Source organism: Bos indicus, chromosome 11 (genome assembly GCF_029378745.1).
Source record: "Bos indicus isolate NIAB-ARS_2022 breed Sahiwal x Tharparkar chromosome 11, NIAB-ARS_B.indTharparkar_mat_pri_1.0, whole genome shotgun sequence".
Taxonomy (NCBI): domain Eukaryota; kingdom Metazoa; phylum Chordata; class Mammalia; order Artiodactyla; family Bovidae; genus Bos; species Bos indicus.
Genome location: NC_091770.1, coordinates 55,602,798 through 55,622,623, shown reverse-complemented (window position 1 = coordinate 55,622,623; position 19,826 = coordinate 55,602,798). Strand labels below are relative to the sequence as shown.

The following is a 19,826-nucleotide window of genomic DNA, read 5'->3' as shown; positions in this document are numbered from 1 at the left end:
TTACAGGCAGAAACTTTACCATCTGAGCCACCAGGGAAACCCTAGATTAGGTTGAAAGTGAAAGTGTTGGCTGCTCAGTTGTGTCCAACTTTTTGCAACCCCTTAGACTGTAACCTACCAAACTCCTCTATCCACAGAATTTTCCAAGCAAGAATACTGGAGTGGGTTGCCATTTCCTTCTCCAGGGATCTTCCCGATCCAGGGATCAAACCTGGGTCTCCTACATCGCAGGCAGATTCTTTACTGTCTGAGCCACCAGGAAAGCCCCAGATAGATTAGGTTATCTGGGAGTTATTCAAGAAAGACTACATTTTGACTCATTACTTGGTAATTATTTTTTTAACTTGGCACTTTTCAAAACCTGACTTAAGATTCTATTACCATTAGAGCATTTTAACTCCCTTAAAGAGTTTTCCTCTTTAAGGAGTTTTTCATTTATCTTTAGTTGCTTGGGAATAAACAACTTGTTTTTGATAATTTTGTTTTCAAATATTCACTTCACAGTGCTCTTGCTATTTTTTTAAGCTGCAACAGTAATCAAAGCTCTCTCTCTTTGTATGTTTGCTGAGTAATTATGACAAATGAAATACCTCAGAGCAGTGCAGCAACAGAATTCACAAAGTCTTACTACCCACATCTGAAGAGTACATGAATCTAGTAAAATGGTGCCCAAGTCATCTTTTTTTTTTTTTTTTTTAATTTTCAACTCTTGGTTTTCTTTTATTGGTTTTCTGGTGAGTTCAAATATTGGCTTAAGTAACAGCATTCACATCTGTATACTCTTTACTTTTCCAAATTTCTTGTGATTGCCTAGTAGAGAAAATTGCCTTTCAACCATTTGATCAATTCATTGATAAGTTGTTTTTTATATGTTGTGGCCCCTAAAATAAGAGGAAAGATTTACCTCTAGAAGCCATTGCTATTTCTTTCTCACTTTCTTTTGCTTCAGCTAAACTGCTGTTTCTGAAAGTAAAGTCTATAAATGATACATATCCTAATTTTATGTGATGATTGTGAAATATCCTAGCAGAGACATACATAGACAGAAGCACTGTAAGATCTACGAATTTGCCTTCTAACAAGATCAAGGTGACTCTAAGGTATGATAAATCTGATAATCGTTTTTCTAGAATTCAGTGCTTCTCAGATTTTATTGAGCATATGAATTACTTAGAGATCTTGTTAAAATACAGAATCTCTTTTTAGTAGGTCTGGAGTGGGCCTTAGAGCCTATATTTCTAACAGTTCCTAGGTGACAGTGATAATCTCCAGAGCTTACTTTGAATCAACTGCCCTATGGGTAAGGCTTAGACAAACTACACTGTTGTTGGTTATGGACACAATTGCTGAGACAAAATGCCTTAGTGCCCTCACCATAGCTTATCGTTTTGGAAAATGTCTTCTGTGTTTATTGTGCTTATATATCCAGGAAGCAGAGAACTGATCAAATAGAAGAGATGTAGTCAGATAAGTTGTCTTACAATAAAACACATTGCAAGAAAAAGAAAGGATGAAATGGTGTTGGCTAATTGCATTACTTTCCATTGTATAAGAATGGAGGGTCTATTCCTATAATAGAATATTAGGTGATGAGAATATTAGGTGGACATAGGTCTCATAGTTTTATACTCATATCACAGTGATCCCATCGCTTCATGGCAAATAGAAGGGGGAAAAGTGGAAGCAGTGACAGACTTTATTTTCTTGGGCTCGAAACTCTGTGAACCTTGACTGTAGCCATAAAATTAAAAGATGTGCTCCTTGAAAGGAAAGCGATGACAAACCTAGACAGCATATTAAAAAGCAGAGACAACGCTTTACTGACAAAGGTCTGTATAGTCAAAGCTTTGGTTTTTCCAGAAGTCATGTACGGATGTGAGAGTTGGACTGTGTAGAAGGCTGAATGTTGAAGAATTGATGCTTTTGAATTGTGGTATGGAGAAGACTCTTGAGGGTCCCTTGGAATGCAAGGAGATCAAACCAATCAATTCAAAAGGAAATCAACCCTGAATATTCATTGGAAGGACTGATTCTGAAGCTGAAGCTCCAGTACTTTGGCCACCTGATGGGAAGAGCCAACTCATTGGAAAAGACCCTGATCTTGGGAAAGATTAAAGGGAAAAGGAGAAGAGGGAAGCAGAGGATGAGATGGTTAGATAGCATTACTGACCCAGTGGACATGAATTTGAGCAAACTCCAGGAGATAGTAAAGGACAGGGAAGCCTGGCATGCTACAGTCCATGAGGTCACAGAGAGTCATACACGATTTAGTGATTGAGCGACAACAGCACCGTACCATGACATATCTGAAAATAGGTGCCAAACCTCTGACTACTGCTGAGCTTTTCCATTGGCCAGGGTTCACTGGGATCATCATTATGTCACGGTGGCAAGACCATTGGCCACTTATACTCTCATCTATGAACTGTAGGATTTTTTCTCTTCTTTAATGAGAGGCAGAGACTTTGAGAAAATATTTGAGGTGGAACTAGATAAAGTCAAGAATCCTTCTGAGCTAAGATTGAGGAATGTACTGAGAGGGACCTTATTGAAAATTTGGAGAGAAGTTGACACAGCTATTGAGTCTGAATGATATGATGAGTAGATCCACTTAAAGAGTGTTGATATAAAACTATACTTAGAAATGATACAAGAACCCCTATGTTCATAGTGCATTATTCACAATAGCCAAGTCATGGAAATAACCTAAATGTCCATTGAAAGATAAATTGATAAAATTGTGGAATATGTATGTATATATGTATATATCGGAGAGGGCAATGGCACCCCACTCCAGTACTCTTGCCTGGAAAATCCCATGGACGGAGGAGCCTGGTAGGCTGCAGTCCATGGGGTCGATAAGAGTCAGACACGACTGAGCGACTTCGATTTCACTTTTCACTTTGATGCATTGGAGAAGGAAATGGCAACCCACTCTAGTGTTCTTGCCTGGAGAATCCCAGGGATGGGGGAGCCTGGTGGCTGCTGTCTATGGGGTCACACAGACTCGGACACTACTGAAGTGACTTAGCATAGCATATGTATATATATACACACAATGGAATATTGCTCAGTCATAAAAACATAATGAAACAATGCAAATTGAAGCAACATGGATTGACCTAGAGATTATCATACTAAGTGAAGTAAGTCAGAAAGAGAAAGACAAATATATGATATCACTTATATGTGGAATCTGAAAAGGACACAAATGAACTATATTTAAAACAGAAACAGAGTCATAGAGAACAAACTTGTGGTTGCCACAGGGGATAAGAGGTGGGGGAGGGATGGATTGGGATGGGCAGATGCAAATTATTATATACACAATGGATAAATACCAGGGTTCTACTGTAAAGTACAGAAAACCATATTCAATATACTGTGGTAAGCCATAATGGAAAAGAATAGAAAAAGTTGTATAACAATCACTTCGCTGTACAGCAGAAATTAATACAATGTTGTAAATCAACTATCAGTCCAGTTCAGTTCACTTTAGTCACTCAGTTGTGTCCGACTCTTTGTGACCCCATCAATCGCAGCAAGCCAGGCCTCCCTGTCCATCACCATCTTCCGGAGTTCACTCAAATCCATGTCCATCGAGTCGGTGATGCCATCCAGCCATCTCATCCTCTGCTGTCCCCTTTTCCTCCTGCCCCCAATCCCTCCCAGCATCAGAGTATTTTCCAGTGAGTCAACTCTTTGCATGAGGTGGCCAAAGTACTGGAGTTTCAGCTTTAGCATCATTCCTTCCAAAGAAATCCCAGGTTGATCTCCTTTAGGATGGACTGGTTGGATCTCCTTGCAGTCCAAGGGACTCTCAAGAGTCTTCTCCAACACCACAGTTCAAAAGCATCAATTCTTCGGCGCTCAGCTTTCTTCACAGTCCAACTCTCACATCTATACATGACCACTGGAAAAACCGTAGCCTTGACTAGATGGACCTTTGTTGGTAAAGTAACATCTCTGCTTTTCAATATGCTATCTAGGTTGGTCATAACCTTTCTTCTAAGGAGTAGGCGTCTTTTAATTTCATGGCTGCAGTCACCATCTGCAGTGATTTTGGAGCCCAGAAAAATAAAGTCTGACACTGTTTCCACTGTTTCCCCATCTATTTCCTGTGAAGTGATAGGACCAGATGCCATGATCTTAGTTTTATGAATGTTGAGCTTTAAGCCAACTTTTTCACTGTCCTCTTTCACTCTCAAGAGACTTTTTAGTTCCTCTTCACTTTCTGCCATAAGGGTGGTGTCATCTGCATATCTGAGGTTATTGATATTTCTCCCAGCAATCTTGATTCCATTTTGTGCTTCATCCAGCCCAGCGTTTATCATGATGTACTCTGCATATAAGTTAAATAAGCAGGGTGACAATATACAGCCTTGATGTACTCCTTTTCCTATTTGGAACCAGTCTGTTGTTCCATGTCCAGTTCTAACTGTTGCTTCCTGACCTGCATACAGGTTTCTCAAGAGGCAGGTCAGATGGTCTGCTATTCCCATCTCTTTCAGAATTTTCCACAGTTTCTTGTGATCCTCACAGTCAAAGGCTTTGGCATAGTCAGCAAAATAAATTTTTAAAGAAATGGTTGGTGGTAGCAGCAAGTCTTTACTATGTAGAAGGGAGAAGATAAAGGTAGGGACAGAAAGATGTAAGATTGATGGCCTTCCTAAAAGCTTTTAGAGTTTGGAGAAGAAAGATATATTGCTAAGAGAACGAGCCAGGAAATATTTCTAGGAGAAAGAAGAGGTAAGTCAATAGCACTAAATGAGACAGAGTAGGCTGATAAGATAAAAATAATTTGATTCAGGCAATTCTTTAACTACCTTAGTGAGAGATCAGTTTAAAGAGAACTCTGCTTCAAGATGTGTGGGGATGAAAGTAAAATGTCAGTGGGCTGAGAAATTAATGGAAGGAGAACAAGAACACTTTAGCAAACATGCTTCTCATTTTCAAAAAAATATTCGCACTGACTAATAAAATCTAGACTCCTTTGCTCAGCCCTCAGAACCTTTCAAAGTTTTATTCCACCACATCTGTCAACCTTGTTTTCTTTATCATTGATGTACAGCTCCCTTCTCAAGTGAGAGTGGTCTCCTTACTGTCTAGAAAACACCATGTCCATTTTCACATTTCCGTGTTCATGCTATTATTCTGTATATCTGTTGCTTTTATGTTTTCTTTTGCCTGCACAAAAGATATGCTTGCAAATTGTTAGAGAGGTAATGGGACTGTGTAGATCTTGAATGACTCTTGGGTGAAAGTTGGTATGGGATTAGACAGTGCCTGGTTAGGGTAAGAAGAGGCATTCCATTCAACCAAATAGAAATTTTGGAATCATACAAAAGCAATAATAATTTTATTATACTGTATTCTTCTCCTCCCTTCATCCATCAAATCTTGACTTTTCAGTGACTTTATAAATAGAAAGGCTTCTCATCCTATCCTCCCCAAAACCTAAGTTTGACAAGAGAGGCTGGTTTCATTAGCTAGGTGAAAACAATTTGAAGAGCAACAGCAGACATGGGGTGTCTGTAGCTGTGTTAAACTGCCACAACAAAGAAATCTCTACCTGCCTAAATATCTAATTCCAGCAAAATTAAAAATGAGAAGTGTAGATAGAGGCAAAAAAAAAATAAGACTACTCAAAAGAGTAGTCTTATTTAAGAGTAGTCTTATTTTCCTAGAAAAATCCACTGTTTAAACATCATATACATCCCTCTAAAATAATAATAATTTGGCAATAAGGAGTTCATGATGTGAGCTACGGTCAGCTCCTGGTCTTGTTTTTGCTGACTGTATAGAGCTTCTGCATCTTCAGCTGCAAAGAATAGAATCATTCTGATTTCGGTATTGACCATCTGGTGGTGTTGAGTCATCTCTTGTGTTGTTGTAAGAGGGTGGTTGCTATGACCAGGGCATTCTCTTAACAAAACTCTGTTAATCTTTGCTCTGCTTCATTGTGTACTCCAAGACCATACTTGCCTCTTACTGCAGGTATCTCTTGACTTCCTACTTTTGCATTCCAGTCCCCTATAATGAAAAGGGCATCTTTTTTGGTGTTAGTTCTAAAAGGTCTTCATTCAACTTCATTCAACTTCAGCTTCTTCAGCATTAGTGGTTAGGGCATAGACTTGGATTGCTGTGATATTGAATGGCTTGCCTTGGAGATGAACCGAGATCATTCTGTCCTTTTTGAGATTGCCACAAGTACTGCATTTTGGACTCTTCTGTTGAGTATGAAGGCTAATCCATTTCTTCTAAGGGATTGTTGGCCACGGTAGTAGTTATAATGGTCATCTGAATTAAATTCGCACATTCTGGTCCATTTTAATTCACTGCTTCCTAAAATGTCAATGTTCACTCTTACTATCTCCTGTTTGACCACTTCCAATTTACCTTGATTCATGGACTTAGCTTTCAGTTTCATATGTAATATTGTTCTTTACAGCATCTGACTTTACTTCCATCCCAGTCACATCCACAACCGGTTGTTGTTTTCGCTTTGGCTCAGCCTCTTCACTCCTTCTTCATCCGTTTCTCCTCTCTTTTCCAGTAGCATATTGGGCACCTACCTACCTGGGAGTTCATCTTTCAGTGTCATATCTTTTATACATCAATGTGTTAGAGTAAATCCACATTAAGGAGAATGCTCTTGTCCCTAAGAAAATTGACTTTGGAGACATACTGTCTGTCTTCTGAAGGTTGCCTCTGTAAGTTGGGGCTTCCCTTGTAGCTCATATGGTAAAGAATCTGCCCGCAATGCAGGAGACCTGGGTTTGATACATGGGTTGGGAAGATCCCCTGGAGAAGAGAATAGCTACCCACTTCAGTATTCCTGCCTGGGGAATTGCACAGACAGAGGTTACAGCCCTTGGGGTTGCAAAGAGCCAGACACAACTGAGTGACTAGCTCTTTCTGTAGGTGAACTGGAAAGACTATAAAGTGTGACTGACTCCATATACGTTTTACAGTTAACTACCATTTTTGGGCAGTCTTATTCTTAATGATTTTATCTTTCTTTTTTTTAGCTAGTCTATGTGCTTAAATGTCCTTAGAGAGTCCTTCTTTAATTCTCTGTATCTAATTAATTAGCAGTCAAAAGAAAGCTGAATATGATGGCTCCCATTTCTGTAGTAACCATGTGTGAAGTAATGGTTCTACTTCATTCATCATCTTAGTTCATTTTTTTAATACTTTTTTTTCCTTCTGGTATTATATCTTTCCCAATAAACTGACTAGACATTGATTGTGACTTGCCAAATCACTTTGCTTGCTCTGTAATTTGGAGTAAAGAGCAGAGACTAAAGCATTTAAAACTTTTCTATAGACTAGCTTTCTTGATAACTTCCAATAAAAGCTTTAGTTTGCTAAGCAGGATAGACACCTCAGTGCAAATAAACTACAACACCCACATTCCTATGAATCTGATAAAAATAATGCAGAGGTGTAGATGACTAGCTAAAGAGAATATGAAACAGTTGCATTCATTTCCCTCCCAGACTTCTCACTGACAGAAAATATTCAGAAGTCGATAGGAGATAAGGTTTAAAAGATATTAAAAGCTTTGTTAGCAGATTAAATTGCTCTAGATGTAGCACTAAAAGAAGTTTGGCAATTGAAATATGTATCCAAATTATGATACCTAGAAAAGGAGTGATAATGCAAATCTAGTTTCTATTCTGGAAATTTTCGCAGGTTAACCAAATGTTGAGACTGAGTCATTCAGGCTCTTCAGATCAAGTGTACCACATTGTTTTTATAAGATGAAATCGGAAATAGCAATAATCTTCATTTAAAGCCTTTGGAAAGTGACATGTAAATCATGCATTTTGATGGTCCACCATTTATTAACTACTATTTCATCTCTGTCCTCATTTCTGAGCTCACTTGGGTACTGGTTTTCCTGACTGAAAGCTCAAAGGCATTTCCACCGTTTATTCTATTTTCTTTCCTCCCTGAAGCTAGGTACTCTAACCAGCACTGTATTTGTCAATCTGTGAAAGCAGAACCTCCAGTGGATTGAAAAATTTGAGCTACTTACAAGTCTGCCCTTCCTCCTTTATTCACATCCTTTTTTTTTTTCCCCTGCAGGAGATAAATAGCTATTAATTTATATGCTAATCCATATAATTCCACATTTTCCTTAAGATGAGGCTATGTGATATGTATTCATGATTTAATATACAAAGGATATTTTAAAATTATGAGATAATAATACACTATTTCTGGACAGTTATGCAGAGGAATTTTACAATTTTTTTTTTTGTACTCAAGGTGACAACACTTGTCAACACAAGCAACAAAGGCCCATCCGGTAAAAAGAAAGGAAGGTCAAAGAAAGCCCATGTACTGGCTGCATCTGTAGAACAAGCCACTCAGAACTTTCTGGAAAAAGGTGAACAGATTGCTAAGGAGAGTCAAGATCTCAAAGAAGAACTGGTTGCTGCTGTTGAGGATGTACGCAAACAAGGTAGGAAGAATAATATTATTTTAGAGGGATGTATATGATGTTTAAACAGTGGATTTTTCTAGGAAAATAAGACTACTCTTAAATAAGACTACTCTTTTGAGTAGTCTTATTTTTTTTTTTGCCTCTATCTACACTTCTCATTTTTAATTTTGCTGGAATTAGATATTTAGGCAGGTAGAGATTTCTTTGTTGTGGCAGTTTAACACAGCTACAGACACCCCATGTCTGCTGTTGCTCTTCAAATTGTTTTCACCTAGCTAATGAAACCAGCCTCTCTTGTCAAACTTAGGTTTTGGGGAGGATAGGATGAGAAGCCTTTCTATTTATAAAGTCACTGAAAAGTCAAGATTTGATGGATGAAGGGAGGAGAAGAATACAGTATAATAAAATTATTATTGCTTTTGTATGATTCCAAAATTTCTATTTTCTGTTCATGGCTTTTCTCAAAAATCTCTCTATCTGGTTAACTGGCTACCAATTGATCAATTATATAGCTAGGAAGCTATCAATAATACTATTTATTTAGTATATTTAAAATTTTTAATTGTAAAATACACATAAAATATATTATTATAACCATTTTAAGTGTGTAGTTTGGTCATGTAAAGTATAATCATATGGTTGAGTCACTAATCTCCATAACTTTTTCACCTTGCAAAACTAAAATTCTATACCTATTAAACAACCTCCAAGTTTGCCTTCCCCCAAGCCACTGGCAATCACTATATGAGTTTCTTTTTTGATGAGTTTTACTACTCTAGATGCATATAAGTGGAATCATAGCATTTGTCTTATTGTGATTGGTTTATTTCAGTTAGCATAAGGTCCTCAAGGTTTATGCATATTGTGGCATATGTCAAAATGCCTTTCCTTTTTAGGGCTGGATATTATTTTATTGAATATTTATACTGTGTTTCATTTATCCATTCATCTGTTGGTGGACATTTGTGTGCCTTTAACCTTTTGGCCATTGTGAATAATCCAGCTATGAGCATGGGTATACAAATATCTCTTTATCACCCTGCTTTCAATTATTTTGGATTTACATCCAGAGGTGATATTGCTAGATCATATAGTACTTATCTTTTTAATTCTTTGAGGAACTTCTATACTGTTTTCCATAGCAGCCGTGCCATTTTATACTTCTACTAATACTGCACAAGGGTTCCAGTTTCTCTATATCCTTGGCAACACTTGTGATTTTCTGTGATTTTTTTTTAATCTTATAGTAGTAATCACAGTGGATGTCAGATGATATCTCATTGTGATTTTGGTTTCCATTTCTCTAATGATTGGCTATATTGAGCATTGTTTCATGTGCTTGTTGGCTATATTTATATCTTCCTTGAAGAAATGTTTATTTAAGCCCATTGCCTTGTTGTTGTAGAGTTATAAGAGTAGACCCTTTATCAGATATTGTTTTGCAAATATTTTCTCCCTTCCTATGGGCTACCTTTTCACTCTGTTGATTGTATCCTTTGATACACAGACATTTAAAATTGTGTTGTGGTCTTGTTTAGCAGCTTTAGTGGAAAATTCTAGGACACCATGAAATTAGAACAAACACCTACCTCCAGCCTCACCTCTGTCCTCTGTTTTCTGTCTAATAAATGCCACATTTTTTGTTATTCAGTCTCCCAGTTGTGTCCAACTCTGTGACACCATGGACTGCAGCACACTAGGCCTGCCTGTCCTTCATCATCTCCTGAAGTTTGCCCAAGTTCATGTCCATTGCATTGGTGATGCCATCTAGCCATCTCATCCTCTGCTGCCCTCTTCTCTTTTTGCCCTCAATCTTTCCTGGCATCGTGGACTTTTCCAATGAGTCAGCAGTTTGCATCAGATGACCAAAATACTGAAGCTTCAGCTTCAACATCAGTCCTTCCAACGAATATTCAGGGTTCATTTCCCTTAAGACTGACTGGTTTGATCTCCTTGTTGTCCAAGGGACTTTCAGGAGTCTTCTCCAGCACCACAGTTCCAAGGCATCAATTCTTTGGTGCTCTGCCTTCTTTATGGTCCAGCTCTCACAGCCACACGTGACCACTGGGAAAACCCTAGCCTTGACTATGTAGACCTTTGTCAGCAGAGTAAAGTCTCAGCTTTTCAATACACTGTCTAGGTTTGTCATCACTTTCTTGCCAAGAAGCAATCATCTTCTGATTTCATGGCCATAGTCATCATCTGCAGTGATGCCACATATATGTATTCACTTGCAGAAATCTTGATATCATGCTTGCTACTTCTGTCTCCTTCTAAACACAGTCTACCACAAAGACACATAGATTTTTTAACTCCTAGGTACCTCTTAAATTGACCAACTTCTGTTTTAGTTATTCAGAAGCACCATGTTTTACCTTCTCCAGGGTCTTTATACATTCTGTCTTCTCTCTCATAGTTAAGAAAGACTCATTCTGAACATCCCAGCTCAAAGAACACCTTCCCAGGGAACCCATCCCTGACACTACTGGGATACTCTTTCATGGATATTTCCTTGTCACTTTCCACTGGATAATATCATTTTTGTGAGGTGGCTTGATTGATAGCTTTGTTCTCTGCCACACTGGAAATTAATGAAGATAGAGAACATCCTGTGTCTCTTTTGCAACCATTGATTTGCAATGCTTAGCATTCATAAGACTTCAAGAAGTATTTGTTAAATAAATGAAGGAATAGATGATTGAGTGTTCTATCACCTTTCTACTTGCAAACCAGCCACTTTTTCAATTTGCAGATGGATATTTGGTCCCTGGAAACACCAAACATCCTTCCATACCAAATAATCATCCTTCTTCATACTGCCATGTGCTTCCTAGTCTCTTCTTCAACCTAAATGTTAATTTTATTTACATAACACTCATGTAAATTGCTACTTTAATTCGAAGTGTTAAATTTTACATATTTCATCTAATGTGGATGGAATATATTTATATATGTGTTTTAGCAACATGATAGCTTCCAAGTTTCTAAGTGCTATTGAAAACTGGTATTCCTTCTGAATTGCAGATGGACACTTGTGTTCATGCATCTGTAGCCTGGATACTTTCTTTTTCTTTTTTTAGGTTGACTGGGAGATAATACATTTCACACATTTAAAGTGTGATAAGTTTTGATAAATTTGATAAGTTTTGACAGATGTCTACCATGAAACTATCACCACCGTCAATATAGTGAACCTCTCCTACTCCAGAGGGATTTTATTAACTGGCCTCTAGGCTATTTTCTCAAAGATTTATCTGTCATCAGACAAGTTACATTTTCTCATTTAGTTCCCTTAACCACCCTTAACTTTCCTTTATTTTATCCTTAGAAGTTGGTTTTCGCATCTTCTGTAGAAATTAATATTTTATATTTCTCAAAGCTTGTCTGAAATGCTGTTTTGGTGGCATAATATAATAACCAGCATAGTTTTTGGCCAGAATGTCCTAGGGATATTAGAGTGAGAAATTATAAAGTAATTAATTTAGGACAGCTTATCACTGTTGATATTCTAGAGAATATTATAAATTTCCATTATACTAGTGATTTCCTGTTACTGAGAAATTATGAATAAGGAATGGTATTTATGTATCAAGCCCAGATGCGACATGTCCTTTTCTGAACAAGATCAAATTCAAGGAAATATTGTTATATTTACAAAATAAATTTTCCTGGAAAAATACTTTGAAATTATTTTTTCTGTTTCTCCTATCTTCAAATACTCTCAGGTATACTTCACATGTCTGTGGTGTGTATGCTTTTCATCTCTGACAGCAGAGTCCTTGGGCCCTTCTTTCAGTTCTGTGCCCACAGGCTCTTTTTCTGCTTTCTGCTCCAACTTGGTTCTTTTTTTTTTTTTTTTTTTTTCCAACTTGGTTCTTTATTGTGTAACCCCCTAGCCTGTCTGGCTTTGCACAGATTTTCTGACTGACTATTACCCAGATTTTATTTACAAGTGAGAGGCTGAGTTGGCTTTGAGAGAAAGATGGGGAGCAAGGAGGATGAGGGAGCATGTGAGGACTAGGGTAGGAATATTTAGTCACTAAAACTTTGAAACTTAGGTATCTTCTCTTGGAGAAAGAAATGGAACTCACTCCAGTATTCTTGCCTGGGAAATCCCATGAACAGAGGAGCCCGGCAGACTACAGCCCATGGGGTCGCAAAAGAGTTGGACATAGTGACTAAACAACATCAACAACAAACAGTCTTTCCTTCCAGCATAGAAATCTCTTTCTAAATTCAGAAATTGTGAAAACACTTTCCTTCTTTAGTGTGGCTCTAGAATCCATACATGCTTACTTATTAAATGATATATACTTTAGGAATCGAATCTATTGTGTACAATCTTTTCTGTTGAATTGTTTTTGCTTCTTTAAATCAAATGGTGAAAAGCATTGTCACTTTTAAAAATATTTTCAGCCTGAGCTAAATGCCTGAAGTTTTAGTATAGTACATCTTCATTTTCATATTTTAAATATAGAATCATTTACTGTTATTCTTTCAAAGTTTCACAACACTCATGATTATAATTACTGTAATCTGGGAAGATTATATATGAAATTATCTATTTAACTATGTCATCATTGTATCTCATATAATTAAACTTTGTGTTGAAATTTGTAATCACTAAAAATATATATCTTTTAATCCTAAGCTGCATGTCAGATTTTTTTTAGGTGCTCAGTATGAGTGGTGATAATATTTTTGTGTGCTCAGTCAGTCACTCAGTCATGTCCGACTCTTTGTGACCCCATGAACAATAGCCTGCCAAACTCCTCTGCCCATGCAATTCTCCAAGCAAGAATACTGGACTGGTAGGCAATATTTTTGCCCTAGAATATTTCAGTAGAAGATTTTCCTGTACTCTAAATTATAGACTGCAAGAGAAGTATATGAGCATCATTTCTATTAAAAATAAGTAATGAAAATAAATTATTTAAATATATATAAAAAAGAGAAATCATAGTCAAAGCCTAGAATACTGATATTTTAGACTTGGATAAAAATGGGATATTTTAGGTAAAGATGTTTGGTCAAGGGTGTGTGTGTGTGTGTGTGTGTGTGTGCGCGTGCGCATGTGTGTGTCTGTTTATCATAGATATAGTATTATATACTATAATATAATATATTATAATATATATTATATATATATAATATAATATAATATTACCTTCCTAATTTAAGTTTAAACTTCACCAGGATATGTATATTTCTTTTTGTTCTCAAAGGACCTGGCATGATGCTCCAGCACATGACAAGTTATATTCAAAGAGATTTTTATGTGAAGTTAGCAGAGCATTGGATGTTTGATTAATATATCTGACTTCCAGTGTTATTTTGGCCATTGACTACACAATTTAAGTTAAATCACCAAACTTGTTTCAGCCTTAGTGTCTCCAGTTTTCAAAAAGAGGTAATAATTGTTGTTTTGGCCTCACTGGCTTGTTTTACATAATGAAGACACAAAAGATTTTTGAAAAATTAAATTTTACATAAATGTCAGACAAAATTTATTCTTTATAATTTATGAAATCAATCTGTACTCCTTAAGACAATAGCTGGCTTTCCTATTAATAAACAATGCTAGACCAAGGATCTTAGAGAATTGAATCAGGGTCTTGCAGTCTCTCTGAAGAGGACTGCATAACTCATTGTGGCTTAGAATTGGTAGTCATTGTAAGTGGTCTTAGCAAACCATGATTGGATAGTTGTATAACCCATGTATTATGCATAAGGATTGTGGAGGCAGTTATCTCAATCAGGTCTTCATATTGAAGCTCTGGCCAGCTTTGGGACAGAGAATGTCAAAACATTTTAAATGTTTACCACCATACTCTGGACTGAAAACTCTAGTTTTTAAGCTATGCGCTAATCTTATTGTTTAGTCACTGAGTTGTGTCAGACTCCTTTGCAAACCCATGGACTATAGCCCGCCAGGGTCCTCTGTCTATGGGATTCCTCAGGCTAGGATGCTGGAGTGGGTTGCTGTTTCCTTCACCAGGAGGTGTTAATCTAGGGGTTCTCATTTTTTTAGTGAATATTAGAATGATTTGGAAGGATTTTGAACTTCCTGATGTCCAGGCCTCAGACCTTATCATTTAAGTCAGGAACTCTGGGGTGGAACCCAAATCTTGAGATTTTTAAAGCTCCCCATATGATTTCATTGTGCGACCAATTTGAAAAGAAATGGACTAATATTCTTCTTGCTTTTCAGCCCCACCTGATGACTCATTAGTGTATGTTAGCAATTGTTTCACTTTAGGGAGCTGAGGGCAATCAGTCATTTTATAAGATTAATGAGCTTGTAGCTTACATAAAGTTAGATAGGGGGAACTGATATAGCAGAAACAGCCTGGCATTCAATATTTAGATGTTGTGGATAAGCATAACTCTATACCAAAAGATGTTTTACCTAGTTTGGCATTCTGTAGGCACTCAGGGAATATGTGTTGAGTGTCTACTAGGGAGCTAAATCTATAAGACAGTCAGCATTTTCAACTCCAGCATCAGTCCTTCCAATGAATATTCAGGGTCGATTTCCTTTAGAATTGACTGGTTTGATCTCCTGCAGTCCAAGGGATTTTCTCAATAGCCTTCTCCAACAGCCCAGTTTGAAAGCATCGATTCTTCAGTGCTTAGCCTTCTTTATGGGCCAACTCTCACATCTGTACGTGACTACTGGAAAAACCATAGCTTTGACTAGACAGACCTTTGTTGGCAAAGTCATGTCTTTGCTTTTTAATATGTGGTTTAGGTTTGTCATAGATTTTCTTCTAAGGGGCAAACATCTTTTAATTTCATGGCTGCAATCACCATCTGCAGTGATTTTGGAGCCCAAGAAAATAAAGTCTGTCACTGTTTCCAATTTTTCTGCTTCTATTTGCCATGAAATGATGAGACTGGATGTCATGATCTTAGTTTTTGAATGTTGAATTTTAAGCCAGATTTTTCACTCTCCTCTTTCACTTCCTTTTAGAGGTTCTTTAGTTCCTCTTTGCTTTCTGCCATAAGGGTGGTGTCATCTGCATATCTGAGGTTATTAATATTTCTCCTGGCTATCTTCATCCCAGTTTGTGATTCATCCAGCCCAGCATTTTGAATGATGTACTCTGCATATAAGTTAAATAAGCAGGGTAACAATATATTGCTTTGACATACTCCTTTCCCAGTTTTGAAAGAACCTGTTGTTCCATGTCCCGTTCTAACTGTTGCTTCTTGACCTTTCTACAGGATTTTCAGGAGGTAGGTAAAGTAGTCTGATATTCCCATCTCTTTAAGAACTCTCCACAGTTTGTTGTGATCCACACAGTCAAAGGCTTTGGCATCATCAATGAAGCAGAAATAGATGTTTTTCCTGATTTCCCTTGCTTCCTCCATGACCCAACAAATGTTGGAAATTTGATCTCTGATTCCTCTGCCTTTTCTAAATCCATCTTGTACATCTGGGAGTTCTCTGTTCATATATGGTCGAAGCCTAGCTTGAAGGATTTTGAGCATTACCTTGCTAACATGTGAAATGAACACAATTTTAAAAGGTAAAGATATACAAATGACATTCATATTTGGGAGATAGCTACAGAAATCCTGATTTGATGAGAATTTTCATATTCAGGCATAATTAGAAATATAATAAGATGGTGGATATGGACCAGATTAGGAAAAGTTCAGGAACTAGGTGACATATAGACACATGATAAAAGAGAAACAAGAAGGCAGTTAGAAGGTTGGTTTGTACCCATTTAAGTGATATTTCAGAAAGATTTGTTTGGCAACTTCATGAAAAGTTGACTAAGTCATAGAAAGACAGGACTCAGATTGCTTAGGCATTATTGTAACATTTCAGAGAAAACCAAACAGAAGGAGAAATACTTTGAGTGTCTGGGATTGGAGTGATGGTCATGGGAATAGAAATAAGAACCAAAATATTATAGACATGGCAAAAAAGAATAAAAGATTTGGCACTTGTTGAAGGGAAGAGACAAAAGTCAACATTTATTCCATGTTTTTGGCCTTAGAAAACCTAATTGTAATATGTTAAGAGATGATAGTTGAGGAAAGAGGACCAATTTGATTTTAAACATCGGTGGATAAAGGAAACTGCCTAGCAGATGGTTAATGCTATGGAAATGAAACTTTCAGTTCAGTTCAGTTCAGTTGCTCAGTCGTGTCCAACTCTCTGCCACCCTATGGACTGCAGCACGCCAGGCTTCCCTATCCATCACCAACTCCCAGAGCTTGCTTAAACTCATGTCTATCGAGTCGGTGATGCCATCCAATCATCTCATCCTCTGTCGCCTCCTCCTCCTGCCTTCAGTCTTTCCCAGCATCAGGGTCTTTTCTAAGGAGTTGGCTCTTTGCATCAAGTGGCCAAAGTACAGGAGCTTCAGCTTCAGCATCAGTCCTTCCAAAGAATATTCAGGACTGATCTCCTTTAGGATGGACTGGTTGATCTCCTTTCAAGGAGACACTCAAGAGTCTTCTCCAATACCACAGTTCAAAAGCATCAATTCTTTGGCGCTCAGCTTTCTTTATGGTCCAACTCTTACATCCCTGCAAGAATACTGGAAAAACCATAGCTCTGACCATATGGACTTTTGTTGGCAAATTAATGTCTCTGTTTTTTAATATGCTGTCTAGGTTTGTCATAGCTCTTCTTTCAAGGAGCAAGTGTCTTTTAACTTCACGGCTGCAGTCACCATCTGCAGTGATTTTGGAGCCCCCTCAAAATAAAGTCTCACACTGTTTCCCTTATTTCCCCATCTATTTGCTATGAAGTGATGGGACTGGATTCTGTGATCTTAGTTTTCTGAATGTTGAGTTTTTTTTTTTAATTTTATTTTATTTAACTTTACAATATTGTATTGGTTTTGCCGTATATCAAAATGAATCTGCCACAGGTATACATGTGTTCCCCATCCTGAACCCTCTTCCCTCCTCCCTCCCCATACCATCCCTCTGGGTCGTCCCAGTGCACCAGCCCCAAGCATCCAGTATCGTGCATCAAACCTGGACTGGCCACTCGTTTCATATATGATATTATATATGTTTCAATGCCATTCTCCCAGATCATCCCACCCTCTCCCTCTCCCACAGAGTCCAAAAGACTGTTGTATACATCAGTGTCTCTTTTGCTGTCTCGTATACAGGGTTATTGTTACCATCTTTCTAAATTCCATATATATGCATTAGTATACTGTATTGATGTTTTTCTTTCTGGCTTACTTCACTCTGTATAATAGGCTCCAATTTCATCCACCTCATTAGAACTGATTCAAATATATTCTTTTTAATGGCTGAGTAATACTTGAGTTTTAAGCCAACTTTTTCACTCTTCTCTTTCATTTTCATCAAGAGGCTCTTTAGTTCTTCTTCACTTTCTGCCATAAGGATGGTGTCATCTGCAACTTTGGGAAATCTGAAATTTGAAAGTTTTTGGAAGTGATAAATAGAGCCTTCAGAATCAGAGCTTCCTTTGAGTATAGTACTTTCCAATAGATAGAGAAGGAAAGAGGTTTAGTTTTAGAAGAAAAGCTGCATTAATGCTGAAAATGGGATAGAAATGAATCAGAGAGGAAAGGCATGCCTTGAAATGTGACCAGAGAGCAAACAGAGTACAGAATCTTGAATCCAGGAGAATAGAATATTCTGCGAAAAAGACAGTGATCAATCCAAACTGGGGATGCTGTTGCAATCAGGTCAAATTCTTCTGCAATCATGGAGGATAGTTAATGAGAAAACACCTTGGATTTTGCTAGAAATATGCTATTAATTGTATTTAAAGTACATTTTCAGGAGGCTACCTGGATAATACCTAAAAAAAAAAAAAAAAAAAAAGATGCTAAAAGAAGAGAGTAGATTGCATAGTAAAGAATGTAGGCAGGAAATCTGCCCATCCCCTTCTTTGATCATTATTGCACTATATACTGCACATTTTCTCTTTTTTTTCCCTTAAGGTAGTCTTGGACTCAAATGAGGGACTATGTGTTATCATTTTGTTATTTATTTTGTTATTTATCTCACCTCTGAAGACTGGCACAGTGCCTGACCCATGAGAACACTTAATGCCTGACCCTGAACATTGTCTCAGAATGGAAGGAGAGAAATAGAAGAGTAATTGGAGAAAGTGTTGTGGACAAGCAGAGAATATGATTGTTTGCTTGCCTGCTTATTTTGTTCAGCCTAATTCAGAAGTGTCAGAGCCTGTATCAAGAGAGGGAGCCACTGGTAGGTGAATTGTGGATACAAAGGGACAAAATGCAGGTTGGTCACATGAGGTGATGCAGATTTCTTTATGTCCAAAGCTAGTAGGAAAGAGAGATATACCCAACAATGGGTTCTATAGAAAACATCAAAACAAAAGCAGTTTGGATGAAGTGATCTCAATTATTCTGAATGAAAAAGGAAGTGATTTTAACAGACCATGGATATCTGATAGTTGAACACTTTTGTAGATGCTTTTATATTTTTTTGTCTGTTACTAGCATCTATGTGACTCTCTCACATTTCAAAAAATTGCATTTATTGAATACAACTGATTGTTATTCCTTCCTTGGATGCAGTTAAAAAGGCCAATTTATAACAGGCTAATTATCTAAGAATTTTTTATTTAATTTGTTTATTTGGTGTGTAACAACATCTGCTAGAATGAAATGCTCACATATTTTCTTTGTGAATTTTCTTAGACTTGAAGGAAATCCATAATCTGTCCTTTGAAAGATAGACACTGTCCATCTTTGCCCAATAAGCGGGTTCATTTAATGGTGTAACCCAGCAGTTGCTTCTGTGCTATTTCATTATTGTATTTCCACACCCTCTTAATTGTTGGAGCAACTTCTTGTGTTTCCTGTCTTCAGTCAACAGCTCACTCTCTATCTGGGCAAAACAATTAAGACATGGCCCAGCCAATAAGATGCATCTGGCCATAGTGTAGATAGAAATGTACAAGGCCTTAACCCATCATTAAGAAGGATCTCGTGGAGCAAAGTGGTAAAAGGTACAGATTAAAGAGGTACAGATGAAAGAGGTAGCTTCTTCATGAAAATATTTCCAAATCAAAGAGATGATCAGAGCTTTCACTGCTCAGTGAAGCTTTTCTTTGTTTTGATACAACTTAAAATGTGGAGTGATATAGTTATATCAACTAGTTTCATTATTATAATTATTATTTTACCCAATCAATATTTATTGAGTAACTAATAACCAGTGGGCAGAGACAGAACAAGACTGAGAAAAAATAATAAGAGTGTGAGAGAAAGGTGTCCTCACATCTCTGAGAAGGAATAAATCTTTGCCTCTTGATGATCTGGTGGGTTTCCCAGGTGGTACAAGTGGTAGAGTATCTGCCTGCCAATATAAGAGAAACAGGAGACCCAGG

General features: G+C 37.3%; 1 protein-coding gene across 4 annotated transcripts in view; it reads left to right on the top strand.

The window, feature by feature from the left end:
- Positions 1 to 19,826, top strand: part of CTNNA2 (catenin alpha 2) — a 1,365,089-nt gene that overhangs the window by 295,562 nt on the left and 1,049,701 nt on the right. For all 4 annotated transcript variants that reach the window (XM_070798845.1, XM_070798847.1, XM_070798846.1 and 1 more), the window contains exon 3: positions 8,278 to 8,473. In XM_070798845.1, coding sequence (XP_070654946.1) covers positions 8,278 to 8,473 — 196 coding nt within the window. The remainder of the gene's footprint in view (positions 1 to 8,277; positions 8,474 to 19,826) is intronic.